At 35.0% G+C, this 21436-nt stretch overlaps 2 protein-coding genes across 2 annotated transcripts; both read right to left on the bottom strand.

The window, feature by feature from the left end:
• Positions 1 to 451: 451 nt before the first annotated feature.
• Positions 452 to 3860, bottom strand: LOC108206384 (probable disease resistance protein RXW24L). Its single transcript, XM_017376666.2, has 2 exons — positions 2812 to 3860; positions 452 to 2416 (listed from the first exon to the last, which is right to left on the bottom strand). The coding sequence occupies exons 1-2, from the start codon at positions 3788 to 3790 to the stop codon at positions 549 to 551; spliced, it is 2847 nt and encodes a 948-aa protein (XP_017232155.1). The 5' UTR covers positions 3791 to 3860; the 3' UTR covers positions 452 to 548.
• Positions 3861 to 5998: 2138 nt separating this feature from the next.
• Positions 5999 to 8697, bottom strand: LOC108208727 (probable ribosome biogenesis protein RLP24). The gene is made up of 5 exons (XM_017379251.2): positions 8561 to 8697; positions 8330 to 8432; positions 6661 to 6774; positions 6422 to 6558; positions 5999 to 6333 (listed from the first exon to the last, which is right to left on the bottom strand). Exons 2-5 carry the CDS (start codon positions 8408 to 8410, stop codon positions 6177 to 6179), a joined length of 489 nt encoding a protein of 162 aa, XP_017234740.1. The 5' UTR covers positions 8411 to 8432; positions 8561 to 8697; the 3' UTR covers positions 5999 to 6176.
• Positions 8698 to 21436: the final 12739 nt, after the last annotated feature.

Genomic DNA, 21436 nt, shown 5'->3' with positions numbered 1-21436 from the left:
ATTACACCTCTTTTTTCTCAAAATCCATATTTCTTAAACTATGTGATTTTTTTAAAGTGGACATGTAATTTGAAACGGAGGGAGTACTATCTATACTATACTATAATAAGGTAGTCGTACAAATTTTTGGTTTGGTCTGTTCTTTTTGGTTTAGCACTCTCTTTATACAACTAAAAGTCACAGAGGTTTATTACTCTTTATTTATTAAACAATTTCAAATACTAAAAACACTCGTCATTTATTACAAGACAAAAATTTAATTATTATTATCCTCTTAAATATTATTTATAATTAGTTGAAACTACTATTAATAACATATATTAATACTAAAAACACTTAGTAATAGATGTTTCAATTCATTAGTACTAAAATTAATTTTAAAATTTAAATTATAAACAAATAAATTACGAATTATATACTCGTCCGTGCTTGGCACGGGTTAAAGACTATATTGATAAAAGAAAAACAATATTAAACAAGAAAACCCATTCATGAGTATTGAAAAAAGGAAATTAAGAGGTTGTGAGATTCTAGAAGTGATCAGCTCCTTATTCCACGTATTGCCACTTACTCCCATTGAAAATAGCAAGGAGGGGAACGTGAGCAACTTTGTAAAAGTCCTGTCCCCGTTTGCCATTTACCGTGCGGAGTTTGTGTATGAAATCTTTAGGCATACGGTATAAAAATAAATTCCGAAGGGAAGTGAGAAATATCAGGCCTTCCGGAAGCTCCTCTAACATCGAACAATCAAAAATCTCTAACTTGGTGAGAACGGACATGCTACCTTCCTCTATATTCCATTTCACCAAGTTGGGGAGGTAGTCTAGTACAAGACTGGTGAGCTGCGGGAAACCCATGGACGAGCAGACCATCTCCTTCCCCACAAATGAGTTGTAGGATAAATCGAGATTACGCAGCGTAGGAATCTTCTCCAGTACTGGCATTGGGTCATCTACCAGGAGCGATGACTTTAATGTCAAGGAAGTGATACGAATTAAAGATTCTTTAACATGATTATTTAAAATATTCCGCGGTGGGTTCTCAAATAATTGAGCCAATTCTGCAAGCCGACCAGTTATGCTTAATTTCTCAAGGATGGAATTATAATCCCAAAACAACTCTCTCACGTTCTCTCCTGGTTGATCATGTAAAATAAGAGAAATTCCCAAGTACCCGAGATTTGAAGATGATGACAGATTTTTCAAGGTCTGTCTCACATCATCACAACCACTATCTACTTCTAATGTTAGTTTTTGAAGATTGATTAGTTGCGGAATATCCTTGGCCTCACACCACACATTACTGAAGTTTTCCAGTGTCTCTAACTTGCCCAATCCCTCAAACCTTAATTTTTGTTTCTTTGGAGTTGTCGAATCACTAAGAGGTAAACACAAATGCCGCAAATGTCCCAGCTTGCCCAGAATATTTCCTGAAAGCCATGATGGAATAGATATAGGTCTGAATAGATCTAATTTGAGAGTCTGGAGTAGCACCATGTTCTGTATAGATGGAATCAATGACAAGGAAACATTCCTTACACTAAGATATCTCAAGTACACAAGGCTTCCTAACGCTCTCACAAAACTTCTAGGATAAAGTATACCATCTACTTCAGCATTTTCCATGCAAAAAACTCTTAAGAACCTGAAATTGGCAACATGTGACCCCACTACTTTCGGCAAACAAGTGAATACACCGTCATTGAACAGTAACATTGAACGATATTGTTGTTCATTGGACCTCTTGACAAAATAGGATTTACTTTGTTTGCTTATATGTTCCTCATCATAATAAACTACAAGTTGCCGACTGTCAATGGACCTTAAATCTGCTGAAGGATTGAACTGAAAATCATTTCCTTCTCGAAGATCAATAACTTCAGAAAAATCTTCTACTTTTGCTTGGAAGAGAGATAGGTCTCTCATAAGGTCATGAAGTGAGGAAGATTTTATCTTTGTACGCGAGTTTTCCATATCTTCAAATGTCACTTGAACCATACTCCTATGGATCAGTTCCCCCATATATGATTCAGCTACTTGCATCATTGTTTCTCCTTCCCTTTTATCAGTCGACAGTACCAACCCTTCGGCAATCCATAACTGATATAGAGTCTCTACTTCTATCTGTTCATCTTCACCAAATTTACCCAAATACAGAAAACATGGCTTTAATTGTGGGGGTAAATCATTGTAACTCCAGACTAGAACATGAAATAATTCTCTTTGCTGATCTTCTCCCAATCCTTTTCCCTTCTCCAGGGACCCTAAACTATCAGCATATACCTTCTCCCACTCCATCAGTGAAGGTTTTGTTACAAGAATTCCGCCTAAAATGACTATAGCTAGTGGAAGGCCGGCACATTTTTTAACCATTTCTCTTCCTAATTTTTCCATCACAGTAAAAATATCTCTGGAATCTGTAACACGCAAAAACAAAGAATCACAAACGCACACATATTATTTATTACAAACAAATGCATATAGACTAAAATAATTTCTCGCTATGCTCTTTTTGTAGCTAAACCACTAATGAAATAGGTTGAATGTCAATGATATTTTACCCTCTTATCTTTGTTATAAATTACTTACTGTCAATAGGTTTTCGAACAGCTTTTGCAATTGCAAGTTTGAAATCATGAAACAAGTTATACGTACTAGACTAAATCTTGAATTTCCAAGTCTATGCTATTAACTTTACATATGTCATCTGACTTGAGACAGATATTGATTTAGACATTTTCAATAATGTTCTTGAACTTTATTCTTTGGAGTGAATGTGTGCACTATAGTGAATGAAACATAATAAATGTACCTAGATGATCTCCTCTGGGAACTGCTTTCAACTTAAGTAGCTCCCAACTTTGTTCTTCATTTAGGCATTCTGGTTGGTATATGAATCCTTCTCGATTTACATGCACAGCAACCTCCACATTACGGCTGGTAAGCATTAATTTGCTTACAGATGTTTGAGCTGTGAAGGCCGATTTTATAGAATCCCAAGCATCAGTAGTCCATATGTCATCAAGGACTATTAAGCATTTTTTCCTCTGCTGGATTTCTAGCAGATTCTCCACTAACTTGTCATCGTCCCAAGTAAGAATTTCCTCTTTCTTTTCATGGATGAGACATATCAGTATTCGTTGCAACACAAGTTTCGTTTGCCACTTCTGCGAAATGGAAACCCAGGCTAAACCAGCAAAGGATGCTTTAATGGTTGGATGATTGTATATTTTTTGAGCGAGAGTTGTCTTACCTAGACCGCCCATTCCACAAATAGAGATAAGCGGATAACAATCATCACTTTTCTTCACCAAATGTCCCACCAGTCGATCAACGGCTCCATGAAATCCCACAAATATCTCTGGCTCGACGGTTGTGAAAGAGTGAAATCGCTTTAGCTTTCCAGGTGCTTCCGACAATGAATTTGATGATTCTGATGTTGATTTAATATTATTATCACGGATGCGATCAGAGAGGAGAGACATCTTGCTTTCTATATCTTTGATCTTGATTGCTTGTTTCCTTCTGTTTCTTGCAGAGGATGAAGCTTTAACAATAAAGCTTTCTACAACATGTTCAGCATCATAAGCAAGTGCTCGTATGTCAGCAACCAAAGTCCGGACTTGACACTCACTTATCCTCGAATCAGCATCTCGTAAGAATGTCTTGATCAACTGGAGCTTGGTCACCACTTGTTGAATTTCATCCTTGAGTCCATGAAGAGCCAGGGGTTCTTGAATCAATAAATCAGTGACCCTTGCCACAACAATCGACACTACTGCTTCAGCCATTTCGAATTCTTTGTCAGATCTAGTGCCAAATTTATGGTAGTTGACTGTAGTATAGATCTGAAACAACCATGGTCTGGATACCGTGTCTATCACGTGATAGGCACAACCAAGTCGTTAAAAATTATATTAATAATTCAATATTAATATTTGTAAAATAAAATATTTTTGTGGTTGTCTATAAAAAATAATATTTCAAAATTAATATTTGTAGGATAAAATAAATTTTATATTATAAAATTCTTGATGTAATACCAATACTAATATATAAATTTGCAAAATTGAACTATAATTCATGGTGAAAAAAATGAAAATAAATTTATACACGTAATTGATAATTTAAAGCACAACGAATTTTAATTTTATTTGTTTTTTTTTTTGAAAAGTAGTCATTTTTTTACATTGTCACCTTCCTCCAATTTTTTTTGCATTGATTGTGCACAAAAACATGTAACTCAAATCCGTGATATAGCGCGGTCTATAACTAACCTTACTTGTAACAACTTTTATTTTTTAATACTGTATATACAGTATTCACTTAAAAGTTGCTTCAACGGAGCAAACAGATAATGCACGAATAATTTTTTTTCTTGTAGACAAAGTAAATCATATAAAAAATAACAACAAACATGTCCGATAAACAAAACAAATATTATAAAAGAATAACCAACAAACATACATCACTAATAGTGAATTTATTGATATCATCTATCAATATTACGTCAAGATTATATTCTTTTCCCGTGTTTGGATTTTTCGACTCCAACATAGCGGTCTATAACTACCTTTGCTTGCAACAACCTTTATTTTTTTAATACTGAACAGCCTTCACTTATCGTTGTAGAAGAACGGCACCACCGAGTTAGAAATCGAGCAAAAAACTATCGCCAGAGAGAGGTAGGATTGTGGTATTGAGAGAGAGGAGGTTGTATTTAGATGATCCAAAACCGTACAATCTATAAAGTTATTTATAGGTGCAGAGAGACTTGTGTGCTACTTTTTCCCATAATTAAATAATCTGAAACAAAATCAGATTATAACTTTCGAGCTAACGGTGAATTTATTGATATCATCCATCAATATTACGTCAAGATTATATTCTCTTCCCGTGTTTGGATTTGTCGACTCCAACATAGCGGTCTATAACTACCTTTGCTTGCAACAACCTTTATTTTTTTAATTCATTTATCGTTGTAGAAGAACGGCACCACCGAGTTAGAAATCGAGCAAAATAACTATCACCAGATAGAGGTAGGATTGTGGTATTGAGAGAGAGGAGGTTGTATTTAGATGATCCAAAACCGTACAATTTATAAGGTTATTTATAGGTGTAGAGAGACTTGTGTGCCCATAATTAAATAATCCGAAACAAAATCAGATTATAACTTTCGAGCTACTATATTCCATAAATAATCTGAAACAAAATCAGATTCTGAAACTTGTTTCTAATATACTCAAAACTAAAAAACATAGTTCTGATTTTTCCTATTTTTAATCCAAAAATTCCAGAAAATTAGAAATTTCATAAATAATCTGAAACAAAATCAGATTCCAAAACTTGCTTTTAATATACCCGAAACACGCCCCTCGCTTCTCCTTTATATAAGTATATTGATTTATAATTAATTAAAAAAAATAAAAAAAGTATCTCATATTAATATTATAAAAATAAATTAAAAATAGATGATAACAATATTTATAGTTTATACCACCGATCTACAATATAAAAACAATATTCATAAGAGCTAAATTTTTAATTGAAAATCTATAGTTGGTTAATATAATTTAATCGAACTTCAATTCATTAATACTAAACTATTAATAAAATAATATTAAAATTGAAATTATAAATGATAAACTTTGAATTATATATATGAGCGTTCACACGGGTTCAAGGCTAGTATTATTAAAAACCGAGAGTTTAGCTTTTTTATCAGTGTCCCCCTCGGACAAAAGTAACGGGTGTGTTTTTTAACTGGCGACTGAGGGTTCAAGTCTCTGGGAGGCAAAGTTTGTATCCAGTTCAAGATGGCAAAGCTTCGCACGGGTTCAAGGTTATTAAAAACCGAGAGTTTAGCTTTTTTATCAGTGTCCCCCTCGGACAAAAGTAACGGGTGTGTTTTTTAACTGGCGTCTGAGGGTTCAAGTCTCTGGGAGGCAAAGTTTGTATCCAGTTCAAGATGGCAAATTGGCAATTACTGAAGCAATGAGTAAACAAAATAAAATTACCATTAAGATTCGATGTGCATTAAAACAAACTTGTTTATGACGTTTCCATAGTCACAAGATACCAAAAGTACTTCAAATATTAAGTGTCTTCGTCTCATCAATACTCTGATGCTACAGCAATCAACACAATGAAACTGCAAAAGAATTTTGTAAAACCAGACTATTCTTTCATGCCATTTTCTTCTGAACGCCGGGTAACCTTGACCAATGTAAGGGATGGATCTTTTTGAAGGGCACCAGGAGCTTTGACCATGTGAATGCTCTGTTCAAGCTCCTTTGCATCCCGTTTGCGCTCCGCAGATTTGTTGCCTTTCATTCTAAAAGAAAGTTCAGGATATAAATACAAGATTTAAAGAATAGGTAAGATAGTAATTATGATGAAACAATAATTCATAAGAGTGAAACCTATTCAAAATGTGCTTGCTCTGCCTATCAGCTCTAACTTTCACAATCTTCTTAATGGCCTTGAGGGTATTCTCAGCGAGATTCCTGTCGTATCTCTCTGGCCTGTTACGCTTCCTTTCAAATTCAAATGTTGAATCCTAAACAATAATTCATATCAAAATGTTAGTAACAGTGAGATTTAACCATAAAGACTACAGAATGGTAAGTTCATCAAATTACACGATGGCAAGTTTCTTCACCTGAGTCATGTCCTTCCCGTGTAACCGCCTGTATGCCTTGGTCCATTTAACTTTACGGGGATTTCTCTTCATCTTAAAATTCTTGTGGCATTTGGACCTACAAAATCGGAATATCTGCAGATGGGAAAGCAAGTCAGATTAACGTGTATTATAATCAAAAAACTTCTGGAGGACTATATTCAGAATGGAAAATTCACCACAATCCAGCCTTCCACATTTTCTCATCATACAAATAAAATCTGATTTACAGATTTGCAACTTTTCGGTGCTACATTTTAGGTTGGGACTCGAGTAAGTAGTAACAATTCTAATCATATACTATTTTATATTTAATAAGGCATGCCCTGACAACTGTGAGAGTGGCAGCTGGTGTTTCCCCAGTAGAAAAATCCAAATACTATTCCACAATACTCAATAACTATAACATCTCTCACTCGAGGTCATTTATAATAATGTCAATTTTATGTGTACTGACATAATAATTGTTTTTGTTATACGAAACTTCTGAGCGGAAAGAGTTGGGACAGGAAAGAACCCACACAAGCATAAAATATACAGCACATGGCCTAACTTAAAATTAAGATAAAATCATCATATAATAACTAAGCAGCTAGAATTAGCAAGCGAACAAACAAGACAAAAGCCACAGATCGGCATTACACAAACAAACAATCGGTCTTGCTTTAGTTTTAATTTTTTTTAATTCCCAGAAGCTTTAAATTGTGGCTAAAAACTACTCAGCAAAAGTGAAAAACATCTGTTCAACTGCTGCTATCTTGGAAAAAGCAGAACTACACACCTGGAGACCTGTAGCTAAAATCCCATTTGAACCTAAGAGCAAGTCCAAGGATATGCAAATGAATACAGCCCTTGCTATAATATGGCAGCAAAATAGTGCACTATGGTGCTAAAAGACTTCCACTCCAATGCTAGTTGCAAACCGCATTTATTTAATTCCAAACTAAAAGAACACTATGTCCAACTCTTACGTCTTTCATTTAAATCAAACCAACTTGCACCCCATTCCTAGTTACTTAATACTCCCTCCATCCCATTTTAAGTGTCCTGTTTTGACTTGACTAGTTTTTGACCAAGCATAATAAAAAAATTTGTTATTAAAATTACATATTATAGTATATTGTACGTACTTTATAATGACATAATTTTTTTATTTTTAAAATTTATATTATGTGTAAATCTCAGTCAAAATTTGGTCAATTTGACCATTCAAAAGTCAAACAGGACACTTAAAATGGGATGGAGGGAGTAATGCGAAGTATGATTTAGGCATTTCTCATTCTGTATCTAGAACAATCGTCCATTTATGCCAATTATCATTCAACTATGGCTACACAGCAACAAAGTGGTGTTTTTGTAGCTTCGGTCAATATTATTGGCTTATCACTTTAAAAACCAAATATAGATATGTGTTGCTAGCAACTAAGAAAACATAAATATTTACATTTCCCCCCGAGTCCAGAGAATAAGCAATACTTTCACCCACTAATCAAACATTAACAATTTTCAACTTCTCGCATAAATTCAATAAAATACTACCCGGACATCGATAAACCGAAAACATACGTGTTTTTATATAACCAGTAGATATGAAATCGAAAGCACGTAGAATTATTCACACAACAAAATACAAACAAGATATATGATATACCTTGGCATCGTTACGCACAAACTGAATACCGTGACCAGGATACACGGTTGAAGAACAAAACCAGCACTTCTCCAATCTCATCTTGACTCGGCCGATATAAACCCTAATTCAATCAAACAAACAAGTTATAAAAGACTCGATATAGAGATACAAGTGATATATGTATACATCAAAGTGATTGAAGCTGTGATGTTTGCAAGGGTTGTTTTGGTTATAGAGAAAGAGGCTTACCAGAAAGAAGCTTCAAGAACCTGCCGTTGATAGGTCGGGGTTAAAGAGGCGAAGTGATTCAGGGTTTAGCAATAAGGGGGTTGAATTGTGTTAACGACGTCGTTTTAGGTCTGGGTTGTGGGCTTTGTGGTTTCAGCTTTAGAGCCAGGAGAGATTTGGCCCAGATATATGATCTAACAACTTATGTTAAAAGCCCAAAGCCTGTTTGGCATCCATTTGCCCCCTTTAAATTACTCGGATTTTCCAGTACGCACGTAATAATTAACATATATTAATAATTATTTTTTATTTAGATAACTGATTTTAATAATTACGATAATAATAGTTCTTGCACAAAAAATTTTACGTAGGAAAAAAAAAGCATGTGTAACATTTTGATAATTTCTTAATTTATTTTATTATTCTCAATTTATTCTAGGTAATTTTCTTATAAGTAATTTATTCTAATCAGTAGAAATTTAGTGTAAATCAAAATTACTGACGCTGGAGTAATTTGAAGTATATTATTTTTGGGGTGTATTCGATTGGATTTTAATGGATTAGTTTTAATTTATAGATTTTAGTAGATTGATGTGATTATAATTTTGTGCAAATTTTTGATAAAATGTTGTAGAGTTCATGGAGACTCTTTAAAATTTAAACACAATACTTGAAAATTTCATTAATTTAAAATACGCCTAGGAATGTTATGAACTTCATAACTTTATGAAATCATTTATTTACAGAATATGTAACATAGACATTTGGGGGTATTTACGGCTTCTTATCCTTGAAGTATGGAAGTACACTACACCTCGCATTGCTAGAGCACTAAACAATGAGTTTTAATTAAGATTCTATTAACCATTGAGAGTGGAGAGTCTGGGGACATTCCCAAACTGATCCTCATGACATCCCTTCCCCTTCCCCACACCGTGAAATGATGCAGTTACCAATAATTCCCAGCTAGCAAGATCATTACAGATGTTCTTGTCTTTTTCATCATTCTTGTTTTTAGTACAAGAACTAAGAAGTTCTCAGTTTTTACATTTCCTTGTCAATGAGATGACAATATTGAAACTCTCAATTTTTGTCCTGGAAAGTTGCTCACTAGCGTGCACTGCATACCTCTCAAATAACTTGTCCACACAATTGTTTCCAAAATGACTAGCAAGCACAGGCTCCATTACAGCTCTAAGTATTTTGGCAATATACTTGCCACTTCTTTCCCCTGACTTTATTATCTCATCTTCAGTGCGCATGTCCAAGTTCATTTTGAAGGTCTCGAGTCTATCAATGCTAAAGGAACTCTCAGATTTAATTAGTGCTTCCAATTCGTTAGTACAAGGATGATACAACGGTAGATTGAAGGAATTAATGTCATCCTCTAGAAGTAAACCCTTGCAAAGAAAACATCAATATGGTTAACTTCGATTTTATATCAACTTGTTAAATTATGAACAATTCATGTATCTTGAGTTATACCTCAACCAACATGTCTTGGAGCGACTTGGCCAGTAAGTCATAAACACAATAGTCTTCGACAGGATTTTTGCCAATGAGTGTTAACACCATCCGGCCATCAGGAATCATTTCTACCGATCTCATGCGCAGAAATGTTGTGAAATCTTTCTTGAATTGATGAAAGTATGCTCCATAAACACCAGGCGGACTCTCTTTCGCCAAATAGACATTCCCTTTGTTACTATCCAGCAGTTTCTCAGGAACCTAAGAGCTAGACTTTGTTAGTCCATTGTAATATAATAGCATAGATTCTGATTTCGATTATATAAACATACTACCTGAGATAGCCAGTGAACACCATATGAAGAATGGACCAAGTGAAGGCTTTTACTCGGAAAGAGTCTTGTATAGAAAGAACCTGCCACTCCGTATATATAATAGTTAAAAGGTTTTTTACAACCATTCTCATTTTCAGGCTTTAAAACGTATGTTGGTGCCGTTTTAAAAAGTGCATTGAAATCATTATTTGGAAGATCGTTTAGAAAAACTTGAAATTCATTAGGTGCTTTCAGATTTTTTTCTTGGCATACTGCATGAACACTGTTGATTATATTTGTAACAGACAAGAAGGCCGTAGGTCCACATGAGCAACCCAAATCAGCTACGTTCAAGCATTCCGAGAATCCTTCTGTCCCATAATTCTTGATGGTGTCGTCTAAAACATTTTTAGACCCTAGTATCACATTTTTCTGGAGATAACAAAAATGTTTTTAAGTCTTCTATACAATGAAAACGGTATGAAACATAATTATTTATATCGCACATAATAACATCTTTAATATTTCACCTTCTTGTGAATGGATAGATCATTGTGAGTGTGAGTGTGTAGTACGTGCCAGAGAGAGAGAGAAGGGGAGACAGAGAGAGGGGGAGAGAGAGAGAGAGGGAGGGAGGGAGAGGGAGGGGGGAACCTGAAGGCTGGAGTTGTGGGCATAACTACATTCCTGGTTGCCTGCAGTCATGGATAAAACGTTTACTAGTTCCATGTTTTTCAGTTCTTTCTTTTTAACACACTCCCTGTCTCCCAAGTATCACCCACTGGCTCGATCTTGAGTTGTTTCCACAGGGAGAAATGCTACTTAAATAGAGTATATGGCGGCCACATTAACAAGCTGGTTTAGTTTATAGTTTAGTTAAGAGTTAAATGCACACTCATGTTGTGGATTTAAATTTTCATTTCGTGTACTTTATTTATGTTTGTTTTGATATTTTGGCATTTTTCAAGCTGAAGGGAGGGTTGTAGGAAATAGCCATATTTGTTCCATAATTAAAGGAACAGAATATTTCTTTAGGCTGAATTTGTGTAATTAGCTCCTGATTTCTCTAGATTGTTTGTGTATAAATAGGAGCCTCCCTTCAATAGATTGATATATGAAAAAGCTATTCTATACCAACAACATGATTCTGCATATTTTCTACATGGCATCAGAGCCCTAAAGTTCGATTGGGATTCAGGATTGTTTTCTGGTTCTCATCATCTACTATATTCTTACCCACAATGTCTGATCAATCAGAAAACACAACCCAATCACCCGAAACACAATTAGTCTCTATGGAACAAATGTTCCAATTATTTCAGAAACTACACAAAACTTCAAACCTCCCAGAAACCGGAATACCACAAACGGTACGTGTTGCCGAGAAACTGAATTTCACTAATTACACCAAATGGTGCAAATTAATGCATATTGCTATTGGTGGTCGAGGAAGGCTCAACCATATCACAGCCAATCCCGTTCCACAAAATGACCCCGAGTACCAACAGTGGGCTCAAAAGGACTCAACCGTCTTGTCTTGGATCATTGAAAACACTGATGGAGATCTTGTGAACCAATTTCTGGATTACAAGACTGCCCGAGAACTATGGAAGGGAATTGAAACTCTCCTTAGCAGTGGGAGAGACAAACTCCAGATCTATGATCTAAGCTCAAAGGCAGCAACTATAAGACAAGGAAATGACACTATAGAAGTTTATTTCAGTAAACTAAACACTCTGTGGAAGGAAATAGACAGGAGAATGCCCAACCCCATGAAATGTGCAGAGGACATTACTTCATTTAATTCCTTCATACAAAGACAAAGATTGTACCAATTTCTGGCCGGAGTGAGTGATACTCTAGACAAAGAAAAGAGGGATATATTGTATTAAGATCCACTACCCACCCTAGACGCAGCCTACGCGTCTATACGACGGGAGATTGCACGTCGCGGCATAATGGCCAGCGACTCGTCATTGGGATGAGAACCATCAGAGATTGGTAGTGGGCTCCTCATAAAACGCAGGTCAGAATCCTCGTCATTCCGACGAGAGGATAAAACCCAGCTCAAGTGCAGCCATTGTGGTGGTACGAAACACACCAAGGAGGGATGTTTCAAAATCATTGGGTATCCAGAATGGTGGGACGACCTGAAGCAGAAGAAGAAGACCGACGGCAAGGCCAACCTAGCTGTAGGTGGCCCAGATGGTAACAACAACATTCCCCTCACAACAGCGCTACATTCAGATCAAGCAACAGGTACAGTCCGTGAAAGTAAAGTCATCGGCAATCAAATTTCTGTGGGCCTCTTGTGCAACCAAATATCCAATCCATGGATTTTTGATTGTGGGGCCACCGACACAATGACATATGATTCTTCTGATATTGTGTCTTCCAGCAACACTCATCGAACCCAAATCCAAACTGCAAACGGAGAATATATACCCATTACCCAGGTCGGAATTGTGGATGTTACCTCTAATATCCATTTACAGAACTGCCTCTTAATTCCTAATCTTACTCATAAGCTTTTATCTGTTAGCCAGTTAACTAGAGAACTTAACTGTACTGTTCTCATGACATCTTCTAGTTGTGTTGTGCAGGATGCTCAGACGGGAAGGATCATTGGGAATGGTACTGACCGAGGAGGATTATTCTATGTGAATGAAGTGACTCAAAACGGTATCGCTTTGCTTGTTCATGGATCACCAGAACATCAACTCTGGATGTGGCACCGTCGGCTAGGTCACCCCTCCATAGGTTATCTCAAACGATTATTTCCCTCTTTAAAGAATATTGCCGTAGATTTGAATTGTGAAGCATGTGCTTTAGCTAAAAGCCATAAGCACTCATATTATCCTAGTGTGACTCATAGTACTCAACCATTTGCCTTGATTCATTCGGATGTATGGGGACCAGCTCCAGATTTTACCTTTCATAATTTTTCATATTTTGTTTTATTTGTGGATGATTGTACTCGTATGAGTTGGGTGTATTTTTTAAAACACAAGTCTGAAATGTTTGATGTCTTTGTTAAATTCTACCACATGATTTGCACTCAGTTTAGAGCTCAACCAAAAATTTTACGATCTGACAATGGGGGGAATACGTTACCTTGAACATGAAACAATTTATTACTGACCATGGTCTCCTCCACCAAACTACCTGCCCTTACACACCTTAACAGAATGGTATAGCTGAGCGAAAAAACAGAACTCTTCTCGAAATCACCCGAGCCCTTATGATCGAATCTCATGTTCCTGTCCACTTCTGGCCCGAAGCTATTGCTACTGCTACCTATCTCACTAACCGCCTTCCCACAAAACCCCTCAATTACGATACACCTCTCGATATTCTTGAGATACATATCTCAATTCCATCCTCACATTCCTTACCTCCTCGAGTCTTTGGATGTATTGTCTATGTTCATCTTCAAAAAAGAGAACGCACCAAACTAGAACCCAGAGCTGTTAAATGTGTCTTTCTTGGGTATGGGGTTAATCAAAAGGGGTATCGATGTTATGACCCTATCCAGGACAAAATCTACACTACTTTAGACTGTGAGTTCTTTGAACAGTCTTACTACTATACCCAGCTTAGTCCTCAGGGGGAGAGTTTGAGTGATGACCTTAGCTGGCTAACATATCCGGAAGTGATGAATCCAGATCCTACAACACAAGTAGGCAATACCACCGATGTTGCTCCTGAAACATCAGTATCTCCTCTACTATCCACTCCAGTTCCGACCATTCCAGTTCCGTCTGATGAGCATCCTTCTGATGATCTCTCCTCAGCAGAGGTCGGCTCTGAGAACCCTGAAACTAATACTATTATTGAAACTAATACTATTCCTAGTGGTAGTGTTCCAAACAGGTATCAGTTACCTCCGAGAAGTACAAGAGGAGTTCCACCGAGAAGGTATGATCCAGAGTATGAGGCCCAACGGTCTAAATATCCTGTAGAGAGAATCAGCGATGAGAACTTGTCCAGCACAGCCACGACTTTTACCGCTTCTTTATACTCCACTGACATTCCCAAAACAGTGGAGGAAGCCCTTGGAGATGAAAAGTGGAAACAAGCTATGGAGGATGAGTATTCAGCTCTACAGAAAAACAAAACATGGGAAAAATGCATCCTACCAAAAGGGAAGAAAAAGGTGGGTTGCAGATGGGTATTCTCTATCAAATACCGAGCAGATGGAACTATTGAGAGATACAAGGCACGACTAGTGGCTAAAGGATATACCCAGACATATGGAATAGACTACTCTGAGACTTTCTCTCCTGTAGCCAAGATTGATACAATACGGGTCTTACTCTCAATAGCAGCAAACAAGGAGTGGCCTATATATCAATTTGATGTAAAAAATGCCTTTCTTCACGGAAGTATTGAGGAAGAAATATATATGGAGGCACCACCAGGGTATTCTCAGGAATTTGGAGATGGAGAAGGGTGCAAACTGATAAAAGCACTTTATGGCCTAAAACAGTCTCCTAAGGCATGGTTCGGAAGATTCACAAAAGCTATGAAGAAGTTTGGGTACAAGCAAAGCAACTCAGATCACACTCTGTTCTTGAAGAGGGTTAGAGATAAAATCACTTGCTTGATAATTTATGTGGATGATATGATTATCACCGGAAATGACGAGAAAGAGATCACTGACTTAAAGGCAAAACTGTTTCAAGAATTTGAGATGAAAGATTTGGGGATTCTCAAGTACTTTCTTGGCATAGAAGTTCTGAGGTCAAAACAAGGAATCTTCATTCACCAGGATAAATATATCCTTGATCTTTTAACAGAAACAGGAATGCTAGACTGTAAACCAGCTGAGCACCGATCGTTGCTAATCATGGTCATCAAATTCATGAAGGAGCAAAACTGGCTAAAAGAGAGCAATATCAGAAGATTGTGGGAAAACTCATTTACTTAGCTCACACAAGACCTGACATAGCTTACGCTGTAGGAGTGGTGAGCAGGTTCATGCGTCTCCCACAAATACAACACATGACAGCATTAATGAGAATTTTGAGGTACTTAAAGGGTACAAGTAGCACGGGAATTTACTTCGCCAAAAATGATCATCTGGATCTAATTGCCTACACAGATGTAGACTGGGCAGGAGATCGTGACGGCAGGAAATCTACTTCTGGGTACTTTACTCTAGTAGGTGGTAACTTGGTCACCTGGAGAAGTAAAAAACAAAAGGTTGTGGCCTTGTCAAGTGCAAAGGCAGAATTCAGAGGAATAGCAAAAGGAATAACTGAAATCCTATGGATTCAGAAACTCATGAATGAGCTTGGTTTTCCACAGAAAACAGCATGTAAGTTGTTTTGTGACAATAAGGCAGCTATAAAAATCTCAGAAAATCCGGTCCAGCATGACAGAACGAAGCATGTTGAGATAGACCGACATTTCATCAAGGATAGATTGGAAGATAAGACAATTAAACTTCCGTTTGTTCGATCAAAGGATCAATTAGCTGATATCCTGACAAAAGCGGTCAATACTAAAGCCTTCGAAGAGACTTTACGCAAGTTGGGCATTGGAGCACCGACTGCTCAACTTGAGGGGGAGTGTAGGAAATAGCCATATTTGTTCCATAATTAAAGGAACAGAATATTTCTTTAAGCTGAATTTGTGTAATTAGCTCCTGATTTTTCTAGATTGTTTGTGTATAAATAGGAGCCTCCCTTCGATAGATTGATATATGAAAAAGCTATTCTATACCAACAACATGATTCTGCATATTTTCTACAAGGGTTAGTCTTATATTTCCAGCCTCTTTGTCTCACTACATTGGTGACAAAATAGAAGACACACACGATTATAAATAACCCTAGTAATTATAAATCTCTTTTGTTAGTCTCTTAAATATTAGTCTGTTAAATATCTAAAATATTTGTCCTAATGACGTCGAGTTTGAAAGATGCTAGTAAAGAAGATGATGATGATTTAATTTTTAAAGTAAGTAATCCTCACTCCGTTTTTTATTGTTTGAATGAAATAATTTTGGTGTAGATGAAATAAAATTTGATTTGTGATATCTGTTGCTTATTTATTCATCTCTATATGAACTTATTTTAATTGTAGGGTTTTGATATTTCCATGAATCTATTTGATATTTTTGTGTATTATTTACCTGGACCGATTTGTTTCACGATCAGAACACATGGTGGAGGTCATCTGATGGAGTCTCTGGTACCTATATTGGTGGTGACTTCAAGTGTGTGGATAATTGCGAGTTTTCACCAACAACTGAGCTTAGTTTTCAACTATTTTCACACCCACAGTTATTTTTCAGTTGTATTTTAAAAATGTTAGCTGCTATCTAAGAGAAGTACACACCTTACGAGAATCTTGTTAGTATAAGTGAGCCAAAAAAAATATCTAAAACAGAAATACAGAAAGAGCAAGAAGTGGAAACTTGAGATATAGGGTGTACATTTAACTCTTTAGTTAATTTGTGAACAAATGTAATCTTTTTGGTATTACTGCAGAGGGCTCTTGATATAGTGGGCGTGTTTTGTTTAGAAAATAAATCCTTATTTTTATAAAAGAAAATACATCTTTTTATAAATTTTTTGAATATAAATATTAAAGAGGTATTTCATATTTGTTATTTGATAAAAAAATATAATAACAAACTTGGTAAAAAAACAAAATTGTCTATATCTTTTTTCATATAGACGCCTTTAATTCTGAAAAGTAAATTTATCCAAACGACACTGACATTAGTTGCGAAAAATCTGGAAGAGTTCAGTAATGGATTGTAACTTGCACTGACTTGATATTATTCTTCCGTCACATCGATCTGCAGAAGTTCGGTAGTCGGTACACATGAAAGTGCCACATGAAAGTGCATGTTGCAAGATCTTAGGACACGGTAGTGCAGTAGAACAAGCTAATTTGATGTAGATAGTTAGTCCCTCCGTCTAGGCTGTCAATGGAGTGAAAATCCGATCCGACCCGATCCGATTCGGGATTATTTTAGCGGATATGGATTTAACAAAAAAAAAATCCGATCCGAAATGCGATCCGATAAGAAAAATCCGATAATAAATGGGTTGGATATGGATTTAGTGTGATCCGATCCGTTTATAACCCGATCCAATTAATAATTATATATATATATATATATATATATATATATATATATATATATATATATATATATATTTTAGAGAAAAGTGCACTATGTGTACCTATACTATGGCCTATACAGCACTTGCAATACTAAAGTTTCAAATCCTACACCCGATGTACTGTACTTTCTAATTTTATGCAGTTAGTGTACAACCGTCAAATAAACACTGATGCCGTGAGATTAAATAGTTTAAGCCATGGTTATTTCAGTCATTTAAATATCAAGCACCCAAAGCAGACAAAAAGACGCAGCAGTTAAGGCGATCGTTACATCTTCAAGCGCGTGAACTCATTTCCACAGCATCATCATTAATGGATCATAGATCGAGAAACATAGATCGAGATCACGAATCTCACGGGAGGGGCCGAAATCACTCGATTTTGTCTCACTACCGTTGTTTGCGGCCATTTTAGAAGAAAATGATTTAGGTCACTGATTGGGATTAGGGTTTATGTTGGGAGATGAGTGCACAAATGTTCTGGGTAGAGGAGAGCCTTTAAAGATGATTAAAGAGCCGTCGAAATAATAATTTCCATAAGTACTCAAACGACGTCGGTGTTTATTTGACAGATATACACTAACTACATAAAATTAGAAAGTACAGTACATCGGGTGTAGGATTTGAAACTTCAGTATTGCAAGTGCTGTATAGGCCATAGTATAGGTACACATAGTGCACTTTTCTCTATATTTTATTCCCGATAGTTTTACAGAATGAGAGTTATTAGTTAGTTATATTTAATTCATTTACTACTGATTAACATAAATACTTACAAAGGGGCTAATATGCAGCAATGCAGTGGTAAAGATTCATGTGTAAGCTTGATGGTCCATAATATAGTCTCTTACGTCTCCTGCCAGTCACCACTCACCGGTGTCTTCTTTATTTATTTTTGATGTTTACATTCTTTATTTATTTTTTCAGGCATATATCTTCCCATTTTGGTATTGTTTTTTAAGATTGGACAACTAGACTTGGCCTTTCATTTTTCCTTATTTTGTTTAATGCATTCTTTAATCTTATATATAATACATTCGTTTTTATATGATTTAATGTGGAAATAAATTCATTTCCACATGATAAATTCATTTTTAGCATTCATTTCTATATAAAGTAAATGGATCGGATATCATAACCGAGATTCGTGATCCTAATGGATATGGATATGGATCGGCTTAAAAAAAATTCGGTCCCGATCCGATCCGAATCCGATAAAATAAACGGATATGGATATAGATTTAGGTCGATCCGATCCGAACCCTATCCATTGGCAGACCTACCTCCGTCTCTTTTTAATTTTCACATTTCTATTTTTATTGGTCAAATTGACTAATTTTTCAAAAATTATAAGTCACTTTTTAATTATTTTAAAAAACAGAAAATTACATTTTAATAAAGATTAAAAGTTATTTCCGATGACATAATTTTTTTTATTTTTTCACTTGTTAAAATATTAATAAATTTTAGTCAAACTTTGGCCAATTTGACCGGCACAAACCCAAAGGCGGCAACTAAAAAGGGACGGAGGGAGTACCCCCTTAGAGCATTTCCAAGGGACTAGAACCATTAGCTAAATTATCTACATGGCATTTAGTGGCACTGTTTAGATATTATGTAAAAAGTTAAGCACTCCCACCATTACCTCTTAGCAAAAAAATTTAGATAACTAAAATTGGGGTAGCTACATTTGTAAAACCTCTAAACTTATTATGTATAATTTTAGATTGTATAATTATACATAACACCATTGGAGTGAATCTAGGATCTCTTAGCTATAATTTTAGATAATTATCTATATATCATATTATAACTAATAAATATGCATAACACCTTTGGAGATGCTTTTACCCGTCTCAATCTTATTTCAAATTTAATTTAAGTTTTTGAATCATACAGTCTTATATATAAATTCAATGTTTCAATTCAGAACACGGATTTTATATATGGTGACAATCACAATTTCATCTAATTTTTATTTAAAAATTAACTTATTTTTCAAATACTTCATTCTTTTAAACACAGATTTCAACTAATATCATTGTTTGATTTTAAGAAAATACCAGTAACATGAATTTATATTTTCTATTTTACAATATAAATATAAATATAATATAAAATGTATCACGTTATTGAATTTAGTTTTAACATAGGGATGACTAACATGCAAGCACACAACATATGTATGCTAACACAATTATTTCGAATTTCCCCGTGAACTTAGTTTGACATAGTAGTTTGACACAAAGATGACTAACTTGCAAGCAAGCACACAACATATGTATGCTAGCACAATTTTTTCGAATTCCCCTGTAAAGCATGATCATTTTTTTACAATTTATTTAAAAAATCAAAATCTTAGATGATATAATATATAAGTGTAAACTTAAATGCACATGTATAACCCCGGTTAACAGGGGCGGAACCAGCCTTTTTGGGTGGGCTGTAGCTTGGTCAAAAAAAGTTTTTATAATATATATATATAGCAAAGTTCTATGGAGATTAATTTTTGTGGAGGTTTTAGAGACTCAATCACAGTCATTCATTTCTAACACATTCAAAGACTGCAGATATTTGTCGTGCACATTCGTTTTCTCTTCCTATCATGTCCTGCATTTCTAAATCGGTGAACAATAATCACAACTTCTAAATCCCGCATAACATAAAATAATAATTCCATAATATTGGTGTTCAATCATCGAAATCCTAACAAATAAAATAATAATTGCATACAAAACAAAGATGTAGTTGGACATTGCTATGATTGGCTGAACTCATTTGTCATTGTCCTGCAACGAATTGAATATGTTACAAGACTAAATAACACTTGGATATATCACAAATATGCGAGACAAATTATTAATATTATATTACTAGAAATGCAGGACAAGAATAACGTAAATTATAAATATAGTTTTGAATTAAAACTAAAACAAGAAATGAAGTACAAGAATATTAATAATACATTATTAGAATTGTAGGATAAGAATAGTGTAAATTATTAATATTACAATACTAGGAATGCATGAAAAGAAATGCAGGACAAAAAATATTTAATCATGTTCATTAATTGCCAGATTATTTTAACGGTATATCTTATAGTCTCTAAAGACTCCAGAGTTTTTAGTCTACATTGAGTCCAACTCATACATACATACATACATACATACATATATATGTATGTATGCTGCCTCAATATAGTTTCAGCCCCAGATAGCCCAAAAATTTAAACAACTATGTTTCTCCCGTCTCCACCAAACTAAACATACACACACGGTGTTGTCTTTGTTTTTTACACTTTACAACCCACATTGCACAATTAAAATTGCCGCTATCCCGCCGACCTCCGCCGCTCCGTCCAACCCAGGTGAATTCTAAATCCTGTTTCCCCCCGCCGGTTAAGGTTAACAATAAAAGTCATCCAAAAGCATACATCAAGATCAATACTAAAAATATATAAAATCAAGATCTAAATACTATATTTAGGTGAATAAGATCAGGCGTTAGTTATGTAAAACTAATTATATGCTTAGTACCGCATGTTTTCACAATTTTAAATGATAAAAAAAACTGGAACTTTTTAAAAAATATTCTGATTGTTAATAATATTTGCAAAACCTATTATTTTCTAAAAATTGGTGAAATTATTATCTTTTAATTATTTTGAAAATTTATCTGGTTACAACTAAATACGATAAAAATCAACATACAATACGATCCAAAATAATTTTGATATTTTCAGAACTAAAATTATTTTAAATATTATTTGGTTGCCAATCGTATAATTTATTTTTTCAGTTGCAAATAATGTATTCACAACAAAATCCAAAAACAATAAAATTCAAATATATAATATTTTTGTTCATTCCAAATTCATATCTTGGATTTTGATAAATAAAAATTCTTTATTAACCTCATTTCTCAAATCGAGAACGTATAAGGTCTTCATATCGTTGGGTATGAAACATGGATTT

Source organism: Daucus carota, chromosome 1 (assembly GCF_001625215.2).
Source record: "Daucus carota subsp. sativus chromosome 1, DH1 v3.0, whole genome shotgun sequence".
NCBI classification, from domain to species: Eukaryota; Viridiplantae; Streptophyta; class Magnoliopsida; order Apiales; family Apiaceae; genus Daucus; species Daucus carota.
This window is presented reverse-complemented; position numbering and strand designations above follow the sequence as displayed.